Below are 19,456 nucleotides of genomic sequence, written 5' to 3'. Positions count from 1 at the left end.
ATCTATGCGGCAAACACTGTATTATATCAACACTAGTTAAGACGGGATCTACGATTTTAGGAAGCATTTTTTTTTTAAATTTCAAAACAAAGACGAGGCCTCTTACAAGTTCTGGGTAAGAAACTGAGTAAATGTTTCTCAAACATAGGATAAATATAATAATTTGAAAGAGGAAGTGATACTGAATTGACTTGGGAAATTAGCCAAAGCCAATTATATACATTTTTAAAAATGCTACTTCTTACATAATTTTAAGTGACAAAAACAACAATGATATATGTATTGCAATCTTCTGACAAGCTATCATGGATCTGTAGAATATGTTTTTAAATCTCACTGTTTGTGTCAGACATAAAGAATTATATCTAACTATAAGATATAATTATATCTTAATTATAATTTGCCTTGAGGTTGTACTTCCTTTTAGTTCAAAAAACACAGATGAAAGACTAAACAAAATCCAACCCCGAAGTAAAATAATCCCTAAATACCAAAGTTTAAGCTAGAGTTGAAATTACATGCTTTTAAGTGTACATATTTATATAATTTATCTCCCTTATCTGAAGTATACTATAGTGTATAAAACACATTACCATATTAAAGACATCTATATATTTCTGATAGCCCATCAGTAATATTGGCCCTGGTATAAAATTCTGATTAATAAGGATCAAGAATTAATTATATTGTTCTGCTTTTTACACTGCCCACATTTTATCTTTAGATTTAATCACTGATTTTTCCCCATCCCCTTTCCCACATGGATAGACTGGCTTACTCATTCAATAGTTTCATAATTGGAACATTTATAATGATAAGAAAATGGAGAAGAGTACCAAGGCATCTGCTACCGCTTCCTCCACATCAGAACCTGTGTTCAGGACTCGCATGGCACTAACAGAAGACGACAGTCGACTTGATTGGCTGATCCCATAACCTGGACCTAATTCATCAAAAGAAGGAAAATAGATTTGAAGGAGTCATAAATATAACAGGGTCAGGTTGGGAAACTTTAAGACCCTTACGGGGGAAGGAAAAAAAACCAATGGGGCAAAGCATTTTAAAAGCAATATTGTATTTTCTGGGCACATTTAGTTTTTGGCAAAATAAAAGGGTAAAGACAATTAAAATTACTGACAATGTGTGAAAAATAAAGAACAGTCGCTATTTATTTACAACCACAAGGTAGAAGAAAGCATGGCTGGCAGACTAAGGGCTTGCAAGCCTATAGCCCTGTAATCCAGCTCTATTGGTTCAGGCAAATATCATCCATATGTGTGAATCACAGAGTAACCCAGGACAAAGATCAATCCTCAACCAATAGTGGTTAGGGAGATCATGAAGGCACACTAGAAATTTACAAGGAAAATAAGCTCTAATTATTATCTCCTCTCCTTCAAGATAAGTTGGTTTTATTCTACAACTAAGAGACATCCATTTGATAACTGTTAAGTGTCTACTATGTGCCCGACATTCTGAGGTATACAGAGACAAACCAGAGATGAATTCTCCCCCTCAACTGCTTTCTATACCATCATTTACAATTAAAACACTTCATCCACCATTTTGGTTTTTTTTTTTAAACATATACACAAAGATGAGAACATAAAAACAATTCTGTATTTAAAAATGACACAACAGGTTATACAAAAAAATGTCCATATACCAGTGAGAAAAATGCTCAATACAGTTGCTAAAGGTGAAAACGTTACTTGGGAGAAAAGAAAAAAAAAGTTTATTCTCCAACAAATTAAATTTAAATAATAAAAACAAATCAATATTAAAACATGAATATTATTTAATGGAAACTGAAAAGGATAAAATCTGAGATGAATGCCAGATGATAGTGAAAATGTACTCATCCTTCACCTGAGGCCCCATACACATCGGGGGCGTAGAGGGCACCAGTTGATCTGGAATGGTGTCTGGAGGCTGGAATAACAGGACCATACAAACCTCATCTATTACCACAGAAACAAGGAATAGTGGCAGCACTACTGTCAGGCAAGGAGAGTTAGTTAACACTGGTGTTATTCTTTATAGTTAATGATCAGAGTATTGCCAAATAGGGCAATGGAACATTAGCATTGCACCATCATTCCTGACACAAAAACACATCTTACACCTAAGTGGACAGACAGGCCTACAGGAGACAAAAGAAGTATTCAAATGGAAGGAAATGTTGAAGGTACAAGCATGAAACAAAAAAACGAACATTATAGTGTAAAAAAAAAACCACTATGGTAACTAGTAACTAATAAAATCTTATCTCCTTTAATTCTGACATCCAATGAGGCAGTAAATTACTATTCAATTTTACAGATGGTGCTATGGTCTAACTGACTGACCTTCTACAACATCTGCTTCATTCATATGTAGAAATCTTAATCCTCAAGGTGATGGTATTAGGAGATAGGTGGGGCCTTTGGGAGCCAATTTGCCCTAATGACTGGGATTAGTGCCCTTATAAAAGAGACCCCAGAAAGCTAGCTAGCTCCTTCTAACATTTGAGAACACAATGAGAAGGCATCATCTGTGAACAAAGGAATGGGTCCTCAGCAGACACCAAATTTGCTGGTTCTTTAATCTTAGACTTCCTAGTCTCCCAAACCATGCCGAATAAACTTCTGTCATTTAAAAGTACATAATTATGTTATTTTGTTACAGTAGCCTGAAAAAACTAAGACAGATGAGGAAGCTAAAGCCTAGAGAGAGATTAATTTATTTGATTATAGCCACACTACTAGTAAGTGATACACTTCAGTATCTATACTCTTTTAATTCCTCTGCCCTTAAACAGTAGATGTACCATCTTTAATTTACATTGTTCATAAGTCAATACACCTCATTTTGTTAACATTAACATTTTCCATAATGGTTCACATAACATAAATTCTGCATTCAGTATATTATTTAAATATCAAGGCACATTTGAATATAAAAAATACTAATAATTTAACCAAAATGTAGAAATTTGTGACATACCTCCCTATATATTGTTCTAAAATCTGAATTTAGCATATTTTGCATAACACCATAAAGTTAACTTTTCTCTTACATACAGAAATGAATAGCCAAAAATGCATTTTAATATTTAATAAAATATATTACTTTAATTCAGAAAGTTATTCTTCCTCAGATATATTAGAGCAGTTAAAATACTTTTAACATGAGTCACTTTTGTTTGCTATAGCACAGCCTTAATAAACAGGAAGACTGAAAGAAAGGAGGACGTAAACTAAGAGAATGCTGCACAAAATGTTTAGTTAGCCCCGAAAGGTGACTAGTATCATTAGAAAAATAAACTAAAATACATTGTTAGTTTTAATTTTACCTAACAGAAATAATTTCTAAAATGATGAGGAGGTGTTGAACAAATTTAGAAATGTCTAGTGGACAAAAATCTTTGAAACACTTCACAGAATCAATAGTTACCTGTGACTGAAGATAATAGGTGTCTGAAATAAAGTAAGCCTTTAAAATATCTTGGTTCCAGAAATACATGGAAACTAAAGGTGCAAGTTCCAGAGAAGTTAAACTTTGCTCGGCTCTAATTTATTTCTGATGCTTTAGGGCCCTCAGGCTAAACTTGTGATTCATCTGCTGAATAACAATATCCAGTCATAAACAACAAGGGGATTTCACCAAAGAAACAAATAATAGAAAGGATCAAAGAATGTAGGCAAATGTAGCAGAGAATGGGAATAGCAAGAACAACTTAATCTCTGGGAATGCTACCTTTCATCCCTGCAAAACAAACAGGGTTAATCTGCTGCCTTTGCTATGCAGTACCCATATGTAAATAAAATGGCTATAAAAAAGCCAATTCTTCTAAAACTATGACTAAAAGGTTTAGTTATCTTCAGTGCAAATAGGAACTTTCATGAGAATCAGGAAAACTGTTTCCTTTAATATTAAAATTTAAGTAATTTTAAATTGTCAAATGGAAGCTTTGAGATGAATCTAAAATATTAACGACTAGACAAAATAAGAACTGGCATATCAAACGATGTTTACTTTTACAGTAATTAGTAGTAGATTATAAAGGTCCTCTAATCTCTAACTATTGTACAGGTTTACAAAGTACAGAAAGACATTTTGGTTTCTTCTTGATATGTTTTCTAGTAACCTGCAATATCAACATTATATAAATGCAGGTGCCCATACCATTAAGAAATCTGAGATCCTTGCCACTGAAGTGTAATTTAACTGTTTCTAGGGTAAGTGATTAGAGTTTCAGGGGGAAGAGGTAGAGTGGTAATAGCAGCAGCAGTGGTGGTGGCAGTGATGATGACCATGATGACCATAATAATTGAGTGATCATTATGTGTCAAGCACTGCCTTGAGGGAGTTTTTCATGTATTTCTCATTTATGAGTCTCCAAAACAATCATAAGAAGTACACACTATTATTATCCTTGTTTTATAGAAGAGGAAACTCAGGCATAGAAAGGTTACGTAGCTGGGGAATGAATCCAGGCCACCTGACCCTATAATATACATTCTTAAACCACCACACACCCAACTCCACTTCCCTCCACTCCTGAAAGTGGCATGATTATTTTATACACATGTAGGATTTATTTCATTTCTTTAAATGTATATCCATGAGGATGCACCACGTATACGTGTGTGCGCATGCACATACACACATACAGACATTCTGCAGACTAACTCTATTGCATATGAACTAAAAATATCTCTGACAAAGTACCTGCCACACACAGCATTAGTGATGTGGAACAGTTCTTTTTACTTTGGCACATCCCCACACAGGGAAAAGAAAGAGGGAAACTCTCTGGCACCTGGGGCTGGAACACAAAAAAGGGTTGAGCATATTCCTGTAATTCTAGCTTTAATGGAGTTTTCTGGGTCGGTACAAAAAAGCCTACTATATTTGAGCCAAATGGCCCAGAGAATGAGAAATTAACCACTAGAAATTCTTGGCTGGGTGCGGTGGATCACACCTGTAATCCTAACACTTTGGGAGGCCGAGGTAGGTGGATCACCTGAGGTCAAGAGTTCGAGACCAGCTTGATCCAATATGGTGAAACCCCATCTCTACTAAAAATAGAAAAATTAGCTGGGTGTGGTGGCGGGTGTCTGTAATCCCAGCTACTCAGGAGGCTGAGGCAGGAGAATTGATTGAACCTGGGAGGCAGAGGTTGCAGTGAGCCGAGATCGTGCCACTGCACTCCAGCCTGGGCAACAGAGTAAGACTCCATCTCAAAACAACAACAACAACAATAAAAGAAATTCTATACTACCATATGTATCTGAGGAAATAAGAATTCCACTGGATAAGTAGAACCATGTTCTCCCTGAGCATTCCAAAGTCTGAAGAGCAACCTTCTAAGTATTACAGTAAACTGCACTGTGTTAAAGAAAAAAAATCTGGCCCGGCGCGGTGGCTCTAATCCCAGCACTTTGGGGGGCCGAGGCAGGCGGATCACGAGGTCAGGAGATCGAGACCATCCTGGCCAACACGATGAAACCCTGTCTCTACTGAAAATACAAAAAAGTTAGCCGGGCGTGGTGGCAGGCGCCTGTAGTCCCAGCTACTTGGGAGGCTGAGGCAGGAGAATGGCGTGAACCCAGGAGGCGGAGCTTGCAGTGAGCCGAGATCATGCCACTGCACTCCAGCGTGGGTGACAGAGTGAGACTCCGTCCCCCCCAAAAAAAAAAGAAGAAAAATCTGAAATAGCTACAGGCTTGTGCATTTAAACAAAGTATTAGTTAAAATGCTGAAGGATCACGCAGAAATTCTAAAGATTCTCAGTGTACATACAAAACTGTACCTCTCCAGTTATCCTAATATTGAATGTTTAAAAAATCATTTAATATTTTTATAATGGAGGTAAATATAGTATTACAATCAAGGTTACAACACAGTTGGGGACAAACAAGTTTTACCGCAGTGACAAGAGCATTAGCTCATAGGAAATGACTGTTAAACTGTAAAATACTATAAAAATGTTAATCCCTACCATTAATAAGTAGTTCAGATATTATTTTGTGGCATTCTTTTTAGTAACCTAAGTTAAATGATCTAAGCTGAAATGTTAACATTTCCGCTGACAAAGACAAAAGTATTTTATCAAACTAGTCCGCATTTCACTCGAGATTAAATATTTAAATACCTTTAAATTTGCAGGTTTACTTGTTAAGAAAGATCTAGACTTCAATATTCTGAAGTTAAAATCTGTGTGACATTTACTTGATTATGAAGGCAATCTGTTAATACAATGACTAACATATTCATTTCAGACATGTAAATCAAGTCAAAGGAATTTCCCAAACATGTAATTTCCTTTCCTCAAAATGACAGAAAAGGGGTAGAGAGAAAGATCTGTCGACAAAGAAAGCTAAATCCCAGGTATGCTGAAGTTATCAGATAGTGACAACACAATGGATAAGCAATGCACATAACACCTGCCCGAATACGTACCCAGGGGCTGAAAAGAGCGAACAGGACTTGTGTCTCTGCTGCTCTCCCGACTAGCTTCCCGGCTGCATCCTTGACTCACACTTGGTCGAGGAATACGACTGCTTCGGGCTGGTGTGAAGCAACAGCAGCACAGTAAGGGAGAAAACAGAACAGAGTTTATATCTTTAAAAATTTTGTTTTTTTCTTTCTTAAAGACTGATCAGTAACTTAAATTTTTCTAAGGTTGAAAAGAAATTACTCTTGCTGAAGCATTACCAGGGGTACAGTTAAATTCTTAAATATGGTCCTCTAGTTTGTATGAAATTAGAAGGGCAAATAGTATTTTACTAAACTAAAAATGCTGCAAATAAAAATATTTAACATACTGTACAGTACAGTAAAACTCAATTTTTCTCTTTGTTCACTGAAGTATAGGGGCTAACACTTTTGGTATCTTAGGTTAAAATCTTGCTTTTAATAGAGAGAAAAACCCTATACTTATCAAATATCAATCTAAAGTAAAATACCCATTCTTAAGTTCTTAGTTCAAGATAAAGAGGAAAAAATGCCAGGTGCAGTGGCTCATTCCTGTAATGGTGAGGAGGTAGGTGAGGTAGGTGAGGAGGGAGAACTGCTTGAGGCCGGGAGATCGAGATCAGTCTGGGCAACATAGTGAGAACTTGTCTCACTACAAAAAAAATACAAAAATTAGCTGGGGATGGTGGCACATGCCTATAGTCCTAGCTACTTAAGAAGATGAGGCAGGAGGATTGCTTGAGCCCAGGAGGTCGAGGCCGCAGTGAACTATGATCATTCACTGCACTCCAGATTGGGTAACAGAGTGAGACCCTGTCTCTAAAACAAACAAAAACAAAAGAGGAAAAAATGAGCCAATGCTTTCAATTCCCATTCTTTTTCTCACCTCCTCACAAATGAAAAACCCACAAATATGGAAAGAAAGAAACAATAAACAGGGGTGAAGACTGACTAAAGGTGGAGTAGAGAATTTAAAATAATGTCTGGAAAACAAAAAGAAGTGAATTAGTTAGATGAAAACTTCAGAGGCTCATGGGCCAAATACCAGGCACAGAATAAATGAAAAGTGCTAGGAACAGTAATTCAGTCTGTAGGCCTAAACGAAATCTGTGCCATTTACTGAATAAAGACATTCTCAGACAAGTAAGGTTTCAAAAAGCTTGACTCCTACACACAATTTCTAAGGAATTTATTTAAGAATGTGTATGAGCAAAGCAAAAGAGCAAAGTAAGAGAAAGAGGATCCAGGAGGGAGTGATTCAAACCAGGAAAGCAGCAAATGGGAATCTCAAGAAGATAGCTGAGCAAGAGGCCTAGACGGCAACTAATCCAGAGAGAATTGAAAAGAAAGTCTGGAAAAAATAAGGAACTGCATATTTCCTTTCAGCAATACTGAAGGGATACGAGAATTGCACACTATTCTTAGTCACTTTCTACATACACAGCAAATGAAAACGTGGCATAATTAATAAGTAAATAACTGGTATAAGTTATAATGGCGTAAGTAAATAACTGGTAGGAATGTAAGAAAAGAGAATTCATCTCCTTATAACAGGAACATTCTCCTTCAAGTGGTCCCTAACACTCACTGTACCTTTGGGAAGAAATGGGTTCACAGTACACTATGTGTCTTGGCTGCAAACAACATTCATTTACTCATAACACAGTATATGTTATTTACAGCTTTTCATCTTTTAAAGCCAACTTATGGAATAAGTATATAAGACTTGCTTGTGGATACAGAAGAAAATGTATGTGTAAACTTTAATTATGTAAAAATTGATAACTAAGAGTGGAAGGTGAAGGGAAAAGTATGGAAGTTGAGATACTGATTGAGGTTGACGAAACAAGAAATAGAAATATGAGTATTTTCTTTAAATATGAGAATATTTTTTAAAGCTACACAGGTAATCTGCAAAGACTTAAAACAATAAAAAATTATTAAAAATAAACTGGAATAATTAGGGGCTTTCTGCTCTGGAAATGATGGATCAAGTAGCAGCTATCCTAAAGACAAAGTTAGCAACATGGTTGATAAAGCAGAAAAGAAGGAAGAGAGAGTGAGAGAAAGGAAAAATAGACAGATTTTGGGTTCATCATAGCAATGTTAATTAGTCAATCCTGAAGGCCGTACAATCTTCAATCTTAACCAATAAATCCATTTTTATTGCTTAAGCTGGCTTCATCTATCATTTCTATTATCTGAAATTCAAAGTATCCTAATCAATACACAGAGAAAATATTAAAGTTTACTAGCATTTGAATAGGGCTGAACTATAACACAAATGTCAAATACACAAGAAACTGTGTATATATGTGTATATGGGATAAATGTTATAAAATTCCACAATAACCTTTTCCTCTAAAGTACTAGCTAGGCCGGGCGCGGTGGCTCACGCTTGTAATCCCAGCACTTTGGGAGGCCGAGGCGGGCGGATCACGAGGTCAGGAGATTGAGACCATGGTGAAACCCTGTCTCTACTAAAAATACAAAAAAATTAGCCGGGCGTGGTGGCGGGCGCCTGTAGTCCCAGCTACTGGGAGAGGCTGAGGCAGGAGAATGGCGTGAACCCGGGAGGCAGAGCTTGCAGTGAGCCGAGACTGCGCCACTGCACTCCAGCCTGGGCGACAGGGCAAGACTCTGTCTCAAAAAAAAAATAAAGTACTAGCTATATTTTTCAAAGCTCCTGTGAATTATAGGGCTTGTTTTTTTTTTTTGTTTTTGGTTTTTTTTTTTTTTTTTTTTTGAGACAGAGTCTCTGTTGCCCAGGCTGGAGAGTAGTGGTGTGATTCTGGCTCACTGCAGCCTCCACCCCAGGTTCAAAAGATTCTCCTGCCTCAGCCACCCGAGTAGCTGGGATTACAGGCATGCACCACCATGCCTGGCTAATTTTTGTATTTTTAGTAGAGATGGGGGTGTTGGCCAGGCTGGTCTCAAACTCCTGACCTCAAGTGATCCAACCCCCTCGGCCTCCCAAAGTGCTGGGATTACAGGCATGAGCCACTGTGCCAGGCCCTGAATTACACATTTAAGATACCTAATTCAACTTATAACCTATTCTTCAATTGTTGAAATTTTAAGTTATTTTCTTCTAATTTATAAGTCCTAATTGTATTCCAAAGTCTTCAATGCTGCCAAAGCCTGAAAAAAAAAAAAAAAGGGTCACATGTCTCACATAAAAAAAAAAACTTACCCACTGAAAGCCTAGATGGACTAGCCTCTCTGCTACAGCCCTGGCTCCGTGGTATCTTGCTTCTTTTTTGTGCTGAGGCTGAATTGACTAGGACTCTTTGAACACCAGAGCTCACAGTGGACAGGGCTGTTGTGGTCAGAACTCTTCCTGGAGACCCAGACCGGCTACCAGCTGAACACCAAACACATATACAAATGTTAACATGTAAATGCCAAGAGAATTTGCTGAAAGGATAAAAATTCAAGAAATATTGATAATACAGAGAAAACTGTGATAGTATGGCAGGTTCTACGCTCAAAGGAAATAGACTGAGAAAGATTTAAATACAATTTTAACCTGGAAAAAAAAGGTATACTACATATATGAGCACTGAATGGTAAATCACCTAAAATATACTTTCAGTTTTGGAGGTATAAGACACTATGTTTAATAAGGACAACATTATTGTAATTTTTAGAACACAAATGGTATACATGATTTCCAAAGAAATCACTTATCTGACAATCCATTTCATATGGCTATCATGTTCTGTGTGAATAAGCTATATACAGTCATATGTCACTTAACAATGGGATACATTCTGAGAAACGTGTTGTTGGGTGATTTTATCATTGTGTGAACATCATAGAGTGTACTTACACAAACCTACATGGTATAGCCTGCTACAGATCTATATAGTATATAGCTTATTGCTCCTAGGCTACAAATCCTATACAGTATGCCATTAACAATACTATAGGCAACTGTAACACAATGGTAAATATTTGTGTATCTAAAAATATCTAAACATAGAAAAGGTACAGTAAAAATATAGTATTATAATTTTTTAAAGCTTTATTGCCAATGGTTTTTGGGGTAGAGGTGGTGTTTGGTTACATGAATAACTTCTCTAGTGGTGATTTCTGAGCTTCTGGTGCACCTGTCACCCGAACAATGTATGCTGTACCCAACATGTAGTCTTTTGTTCCTCACCTCCTTCCCAGTATTATAATTTTATGGGACCACTGTCACATATGTGGTCATTGATTAAATGTGGTTATGCAGAGCATGACTGTATTAAAAAAAACAAAACCCGGTAATTCTATCACTATTTTTTGTTAAGTATATAATAATGATAATCTGTTTCATTTTAAAATAGTTTGCCTGCTGAGATTTCTCTGAATGGTACAGCAAAGCTATCTGTCTTACTATTAGACATATTTTTAAACTTAACAAAATTAAATTTTAAATGCTGACAAAATTGGGCCAGCTGAAAAAGAAACTTGCTTTTTGCTATTTGTCTTCAAATAGCAAAGCGCACTTGGGTAGTGACATTCTGGGTTATAGAGGTCCTAAGGGTAGAAGGGAAGTAAGGGGAAAACATCAAATGAGTCAGATCCTTTTCTTTCTTTCCCCCCCCGAGACGGAGTCTTGCTCTGTCACCCAGGCTGGAGTGCAGTGGCGCGATCTCGGCTCACTGCAACTTCCGCCTCCCGGGTTCAAGTGATTCTCTTGCCTCAGACTCCTGAGTAGGTGGGATTATAGGCGCCTGCCATGGCGCCAGGTTAAGTAGAGACAAGATTTCACCATGTTGGCTAGGCTGGTCTCGAACTCCTGACCTCGTGATCTGCCCACCTCGGCCTACCAAAGTGCTGGGATTACGGGCCTGAGCCACCACGCCCGGCCTTTTTTCAAATGAGTAATTTTCAGTTTTGGGAGGTGGACATGTGGTCAGGAACACAGGTAGAGTTAGTAAAATCTTTTCAGAGACTGTGAATGGGTTTAAAAAAAGTTTTAAAAACATGTTTTTAAACTAGAAATGCAAGGGTTAAATTTTAAGGAGATAAGCTCCCTGTCAATCAAAGCACTTTATGTCTACGCTGAATAGAAAAATGTACTAGATAAGAACTCCAAGATATAATCTAAATGTAGATTCAGAAAAGTAACAGAAAAATTAAAGTTGCAATTAAATAAATCTTCATGAAAGCACCCTTTTCCCTTTGTGGGTACTACTTCTACCCAGTAAGAGGGCTGTATGATTATACGTTATACAGTCTTACTCAATCAGGCTTCATTTCCACAGAGACTCAAATGCCAATGGGGACAAGCACAGGATGTCAAAAAAGAGACGGGCACTGTGTAAAGCAGGGAGTAGTAAGATGACTGATCAAGAGGGGGAGTGCCTGCCCTTTCCTAAAGTGAGAGGTGACTGTTTAGTTCTAGCTTCCTTTGTCTTGAGGTAATAGTGGATAGGTCTTGGGAGTTTTCAAAAATGAAAGCTTTGATATTCCAGATTTTTATTATGTTCTATAGGCCAAATAATACATAAATGGAGACAGACTAGACATGGTCCACGGGCTGGTGATCTGTGATTCCTTTTCTTCTTTTCTTTTCTTTTTGTTTTTTTTTTGAGTCGGAGTCTCGCTCTGTTGCCCAGGCTGGAGTGCAGTGGCGTGATCTTGGCTCACTACATGCTCTGCCTCCCGGGTTCATGCCATTCTCCTGCCTCAGCCTCCTGTGTAGCTGGGACTACAGGCACCTGCCACCACACCCGGCTAATTTTTTGTATTTTTAGTAGAGACAGGGTTTCATCGTGTCAGCCAGATGGTCTCGATCTCCTGACCTCATGATCCGCCTGCCTCGGCCTCCCAAAGTGCTGGGATTACAGGCGTGAGCCACCGCACCCGGCGAATCTGTGATTCTTACTACAGTTTTCTTGGAATGGTCTTGCTGAATACAATTTATATTCCTGCTTAATTCTTAAACTTTACCAGCACACAAAATGAAACTTATTTCCTATTAGTGATAACAATATTGTAAAACAAAGCAGTGTTTCCAATGAAATTAACAATTTACTATCTGTATAGAAGGAATTCTAAATTATTGTAAGGAAATTATTCAAGTGTACTTTAAAATAGCTCATTGGAATGTTTCATGATGTTTCAAGCAAAGAATCTTTAAATCCAGTTTCTTTCAGTTATAACCTTAAGCGATACTCATATAAGGAACCTGTTTTCTCCATGCAGTGTCTAAACTAAACATACACACCAAAAACATCCAAACACCCAACATGCCACAACTCACAATGCACGATAGGCCAATGGAATATTTTATGGTTAAACTCGCAACAATATAAAAAGTATAAATAATGAACTGAGCACATACAATATGGTATTCTGTTAAAACCAATATAAATTTGGGGGGTGGAAGTGTTGGTAGGAGAGACTGTAGAATTTCTTGAAATGTGGGTCTATTCAGCAGATAGGAAACTTGCAGTTCAGAAACAGAGTAACTTCTCTTTCTACTCTAGATTTACTGAATTTATTAAAATTATGCAAGTGCACTCTACAAATTTAAATTCATTCCTGCCCTATCCTAGGAAATAAAATTGTCAGTGTTCATTTTGCTTTAATCATTACCCTCTCCTCTGCAGTACTCCTGATTCCCACCAAGAGTGTGATAATTCTAGTACCTATGACCCACTTTGGAATTATTCATACTTAGAAAAAAATACCAAGGCTCCTTCCCCATTAAAGAGCCACCAACGCTAATTATTTCTTTTAGGAAAACCAGAGTTGATGAAAAGTGTCATGATGTATCCAAGGAATAGCATGCTATCAGAAAATACCCATATTTGCAAAACTTGATATCGAACAACTGTTTTCTCTTGTGCTACCTAAAGTTTTCAAACTACCATTTTATAGTTTTTATGGCATTTCAAAGCATGACAAAAGCACCTGTTTCTTTTGAATGTTTATATCCACAGTATTAACTTGTGTCATTTAAAAAAAAATCAAAATTTTGGTAATAAGACAAAGGCCAAAGAAAAATCACAATTGGCAATTTCTGCCCCAGTATGACTACAAATGATAAATTATGATGTTAAGAATTTCTGCTGAATAGAACCCATTCTTCATAATGAAAATAGGTGATCAAACAATAGATGAACACATAAAGTCTATAGATTCTTACCACCAATGGTATTAGCAGATTGTGATCCTGAACAAGTGTAAAGGCAGAATTAGGGTAAGGATTATAATCCATGAAGAGGGAAGGAGCAGTTTTTAAATGGATGGCAGATGGAAATAAGAAAGCTTTAGTCAGTTCTCAGAAAATTAAAAAACCCTAAGGCAAAAAAAGCAAACTTTAAAAAATCCCAAAAGCACAGATGTCTTTAACAAAAACAGTACATTTAGTAGTTTTTAAAGCTAATCAACTGAAATCAGACACTCATGTACAAAGCAGATGAAATGAGATTGCAACAGTAAACGTAAATTCTTCAGCTTTTCTACTACTGACAGTCGAAAATCAAAATCATTAAATGTTTGTTTTCATTAAACATTTAATTTAAAACTACTCATAAGGAACAACTACAATATTGTACAGCTGAAGAAAAATTACATGAAAAAGCTACAAATGTCATCTTTCTTAAGATGCACCAAAAAAAACAAAAGATGGGAGGAGAGGAGACAAAGTTTCTGATGGGCTGTACAATCATTTGTATACAACCAGCCACTACCAACAGAAAAAGAGACACAATTTTGTCATAAGTATAGATCTAGTGATCTCTCCATTGAGTCTCCATTTATTTATTTATTTTGGTTAGCCATCAGAACACACCTGCTTTGATCTGAGAGACTTTTTTTTTCTAAGTAGTGATACAAAGATACGGTAAGACCATGCAAGCCCTAATGAATTACTTTATGACAAAGTAAGGATGATGATCACAGTAATATTTCTGTGCAAATATATTGTAAAGAAACTTGCATACAAATTACATAATACCTTTTTTACAAAAGAATTCGGAATGGAACATATAGTCATTCAAATAAATAAGCAAGCAAACAAACAAAAGTCCCTCCAATATAAAACCCAAATGATTTTACAGAGGGAAAGTCTTCTAATCTTAAAGTCCTAGTTGGTCTAAGAAAGTCAATTATTGTGTTTTCACAATTTAGGAGAAGATATGGAGGATTATGAAATGGGTTTCAAAGTGAAAAGCCAAATGCAAAAAATTATTCTATTTTCTAGTGAAGTGATCTTTACTTACAATGTACCTGAAAAGGAGGTCTCTTAAATATTTAAAAAAAAAAAGTCCTTTGAGTCTTTGCCCTGAGATCAGCCTCAGCATTGTTTCAGAAAAGAACTAATATCTCACAATTAATTTTTATCCTTAGACAATGGACACGGAAATTCCTGGTTGGTTATCTTTATGCTTTAATTTTCCTAACTTTATTATTTATTTCTCTGTTTACTGAAGGCAGTAAGAACAACAAGGTACAGAAGTATACAAAAGCAGTCTAAAATTCAGTTGACATTTGATTAAAAATAATAAGGATCATCTGTAGTATTTAAAATGTTTTTTACATTTAAAAAAATTAAAAAATAATGACAATTTTATTAGCCAACATATATAGTGCTTATTCAGGGCTAAGCAATATTTTATGTCTATTAAATATGCTACATCATTTAATCCTCACAACAATTCTATGTAGATGCTATTCTCCTCTTCATTTTACAGATGAAATTATAGAAGTGCAGTAACTTCAAATAACTTCAAAGAGCCAGTATTCAAACCTGGGCAGACTCCAGTGTCTATGATCTAAACCAGTATGTACTTCTCAGACTTACTTGTGATATAAATCACTTGATGATCTTGTTAAAGATTGGATTCAGTAGATCTGTAATGGCATATGAGATTGTATATTTCTAACTAGCTCCCAGATGATGCTAACACTGGTCTGGGCAGCATATATGGAAGAACACGTCTTCTAACTACTATGCTATACTGCTAAAGATTAATTTACTCTAAAAATATACAAGATCAGGGAAGAATATGATATGATCTACTGACTTAGTTGAGATAAAGATTTTCCTATTCATAAATAACCCTCAAGTAGCAAACCAATTTACTTCCGCTTATTTTTAGTACTCTTCTTGAGTGCTCCAATCGTTACTCTGCCTGGATTTTCTGACTTTGGAAAAAGAGAACGATCTGGTTGGTAAGACTTGCGTAATCACTATCCTGCCCCTCAATACCCCATTCTCTTTCCTGATTTCAAAATTCAGGAATCAGGTTAAAAACAAACAAATAGGACATCCATATCCTAATAAATCACCTAAACAATGGTAGAAGAGAGTTAAATTTATTTCTTTCAAAAAATAGCCAAGTAGGCTGGGTGCAGTGGCTTATACCTATAATCCCAGCATTTGGGCAGGCAGAGGCAGGAGTATGGCTTGAGCCCAGGAGTTCGAGACCAGCCTGGGCAACACAGTGGGAGCCCACCTCTATAAAAAAAACAATTAGCCAGGAGTGGTGGCATGCACCTGTAGTCCCAGCTGCTTGAGAGGCTGAGGTAGGAGGATCCCTTGAGCCCAGGAGTTCCTGGCTTGCAGTGGGCAGTGATTGTGCCACTGCACTATAGCCTGGGTGACAAGAGTAAGATCCTAAATCAAAAAAAGAAAAACAAATAGTGAAACACATGAGTACCTCCTACAATTACTTCCCTAGAAAACTGTCCTATTTTCAGAGGTAAGCACTAATGAAAATCTCTTGGTAAAGAAGGAAGAGGAACAAATGATTTTAAATTAATAATGCCATAAATGAGGCCAGGCATGGTGGCTCACACCTGTAATTCCAGCACTCTGGGAGGCCAAGGTGGGAGGATCGCTTGAGGCCAGAAGAACAAGATCAGTTTGGGCAACACAGCGAGACCCCACCTCTTAAAACAAACAAAAAATTAGCCAGGCATGGTGGCGCAAGCCTGTGGCACCAGCCACTCAAGAGGCTGAGGTGGGAGGATTGCTTGAGCCCAGGAGTTGGAAGCTGCAATGAGCTATTATCACAATGCTCTATTCCAGCCTAGGCAACAGAGTAAGACCCCATCTCTCATTCATAAATAAATAAATAAATACTTTTTAAAAATGCCATAAATATATTTACTATTCTGAAACATAGAAATAAATGATTAATTTTAGCTAGACCTCAAAATTGTACTTTTTAATAATCGTGCTTATGACAAACTCAGCTTCCAGTGAAAGAACAAAAATGTAAATCTTAAATTTAACATGAATGAAACAGAACTGGTCATTTCAAATTATGTTTCCTCACTATAAATTAGTATATACCTGCCAAAAATGCTAACCAAAAATAGATAATCTAACAGATTTTTGGGAAAATAAGATACCATGTATCTGTCCTTGAATAATGTTACCTAAGATATAACCAGATTTTGATGCAAATATATGGCAATTATTTCGTCTCTAAAAAGCACAATTTTCTACATTAGCAAGTTTCTGAGTAGAATGTGAACACCTTAATGCTAAGGATTTGTGCTATTTAAAATATCTCCATGCAAAAGTTTGTACGGCAAATGAAGCTTTTCTTTCTAAGTGGCAGATATCAATGATGCAGCCCTAATAACACACCAAAGACAAGACAACACCCACTCAAAAAATTCCAAAACATGCACAACAACTGATCCAAAACAGTGAAAAAAATACCTTCATTTTTGTCAGGTGATGATGAACCTAAAGTACAGAACAAGAACTCAGTATGTGGCTTGTCTTTTTTTAAATTAGCTTTGTCTTTATCCACTGGTCAATCGTCTAATACAGTAATATACAAGCAACACACTTATCCTAACATAGTGACAAATATAGGAGGGCTGATAAGCAATACATACGCTGTGATTGAGACACCATTTTTGTTCGACTTCTTCCTCTAGAATCTGTCTTGGCATTTCCCATGCCAGCAAGTGGTGCTGAAAGTTTTGCTCTCACCCGGCCTGAGAAATAAAATATTTACATAATTAAAAACATTTTCCTATAATAATGTTTAATAATGAGAGGAGAAAATCTCACTATTTTTAGGTACTGCCAAATTCTGTAATAATGTAATCATCAATTACGGGTTCTATTTCTCTTAAAAATTTTATAAACAGTATTTTTTTTTACGTGTTATACCATAAGCTAACTTTCCTTCAAGGATAAGAATCAAACTAAAAGATTTACATTCTTAGTTTATATATTAATCCAGCAGTTACAATTAAGATAATTACCATAAGCATGTCACTTGTTTCTCAATTGGTAGTTGCAATTCTGAAATTTCAGTTTCCATGAAGTTTAGATTATTCTCAAGTCAACCCTACAGTCTTAAATATAAGCCTAAGCTTGGAAACAATTCAAACCATCCTTTTGACTGAAAATGTATTTCTAATGGGATCTAAAGGAAGAGATATAATTAGGCAAAAGATTTAATCTCTTTATATCAGATTACTACATATGTATATGGAGATGTTTACTGCTCTCTTCCTCCAATCAACTATTTCATTTAGAAAGTGATTTGAGGAAATACATATCACATAAGAGTTAGCATTTTTCTCAATATATTTCTTTTCATACCTCCCAAACTGCACTCCTTTCTACTCTACCACTGCCTCATTCCCATCCACAAAACTAGGCCACAAACATCCTCACCCTATTTCTAGGGCTCTTGAACTACAAGAAACATGTCTGTCAAGTGCTTAAGTTAGCTGCAGTTAATAAGTGAGGACAGAATATATTATTGGCGGGTACTTTGGTGTTCTTAAGCAATAGTCTCAACTACTATCAAATCAGAACCAATAAGGTTTGTCATTCAAAAAGAAGGGCTGAGAATTATTTTTAGTTAAAAGATACAATTTGTAGGGTATACATGAAATACTGGCTAGCCCAATATGACCATATTAATTAGGAAAAACATACTAAATAATAAGAATAAAAACTCAAAGAATAAGGAGACATTACAAAATTAAGAAATGAGTGAGAAAAGATAAGAGAGTAATAAGAACTAGGAATAAAACAGAACCAAAACCAGAAGTTTAATTGGTAGAATACCAGCATACTATCAACTTCAAGGCCCCTAATGAGCCCATGGTTCAGGCCTCTCACCCTTTTTACAGTCTATTTTGAGCAGGACACAAAGTTCTCTTGACTAAAAAGTAAAACAAAATGACCAAATTATTATTTTTGAAATGGAGAATTTATCTACATTGTATATAACAAAGAAATGAGAGTATGTTAAGTATTTTGATATTAACATTTTAAATTACAATTCCACAGTGTGAGAAATCATGTTTTTATTTTTATTTATTTCTTGATACACAGTCTTGTTCTGTTGCCCAGGCTGGAGTGCGGTGGCATGATCATGGCTCACTGCAGCCTCGATCTCCCAGGCTCAAGTGGTCCTCCCACCTCAGCCTCCAGAATAGCTGGGACTATAGGAGGATGCCACCACACCCAGCTAAATTTAAAATTTTTTGTAGAGATGGGTTCTCACTATGTCACCCAAGCTGGTCTCAAACTCCTGGACTCAAGCAATCCTCCTACCTCAGCCTCCCAAAGTGCTGGGATTTCAGGTGTGAACCGCTACGCCTGGCCAGAAATCATGTTTTTATAGAGTATTCCAATTTAAAACTTAAAATACAAAATTATTTTAAATATATCAGAGTAAATATGAGACCAAATAAAAAAGTTAATCTATTTGGTTTTGTATCACAAAAAACAGTCATCCACATAAAACTTAGAGGAAAAAAATATATATTTTGAATCAGAGGTTTTAAAAAGACAGTCTTCAAGTAGAGTGAATATAAACATTGAATTACTTTCTACAAATTCAAAACTATAAAAATTATTTTTAAGGTGAACTGGCTCAGTAAGATATGTATAGCAATTCTGGTGTAATCTCAAATTCAGTTTGAATCTGTGACCAACTACCCAGTTACTGATTCAAAAGTAGAAGACATATTTAAAAGCAGACTAAGTAAATGCATTTAAAACTTC

At 36.2% G+C, this 19,456-nt stretch overlaps 1 protein-coding gene across 50 annotated transcripts in view; it reads right to left on the bottom strand.

Annotated features, from left to right (window-relative positions):
* The window catches only part of CLASP2 (cytoplasmic linker associated protein 2), a 226,429-nt gene that overhangs the window by 82,157 nt on the left and 124,816 nt on the right, over positions 1 to 19,456 (bottom strand). For 16 of the 50 annotated variants that reach the window (XM_032162167.2, XM_058442679.1, XM_032162176.2 and 13 more), the window contains 4 exons: positions 17,320 to 17,421; positions 9,656 to 9,826; positions 6,448 to 6,555; positions 837 to 943 (listed from right to left, as the gene is read on the bottom strand). In XM_032162167.2, the coding sequence (XP_032018058.1) occupies positions 837 to 943; positions 6,448 to 6,555; positions 9,656 to 9,826; positions 17,320 to 17,421 (488 nt within the window). Of the gene's footprint in view, positions 1 to 836; positions 944 to 1,869; positions 1,933 to 6,447; positions 6,556 to 9,655; positions 9,827 to 13,606; positions 13,634 to 17,137; positions 17,165 to 17,319; positions 17,422 to 19,456 lie in introns of all 50 variants that reach the window. The other 34 variants (XM_032162155.2, XM_032162156.2, XM_032162161.2 and 31 more) reach the window with 3 other exon arrangements.

The sequence above is a fragment of the Hylobates moloch genome, unplaced genomic scaffold, assembly GCF_009828535.3.
Source record: "Hylobates moloch isolate HMO894 unplaced genomic scaffold, HMol_V3 SCAFFOLD_8, whole genome shotgun sequence".
In the NCBI taxonomy this organism is placed as follows: domain Eukaryota; kingdom Metazoa; phylum Chordata; class Mammalia; order Primates; family Hylobatidae; genus Hylobates; species Hylobates moloch.
Note: the sequence above shows the minus strand (reverse complement) of the source record. Positions and strands in the feature narration are given on the sequence as shown.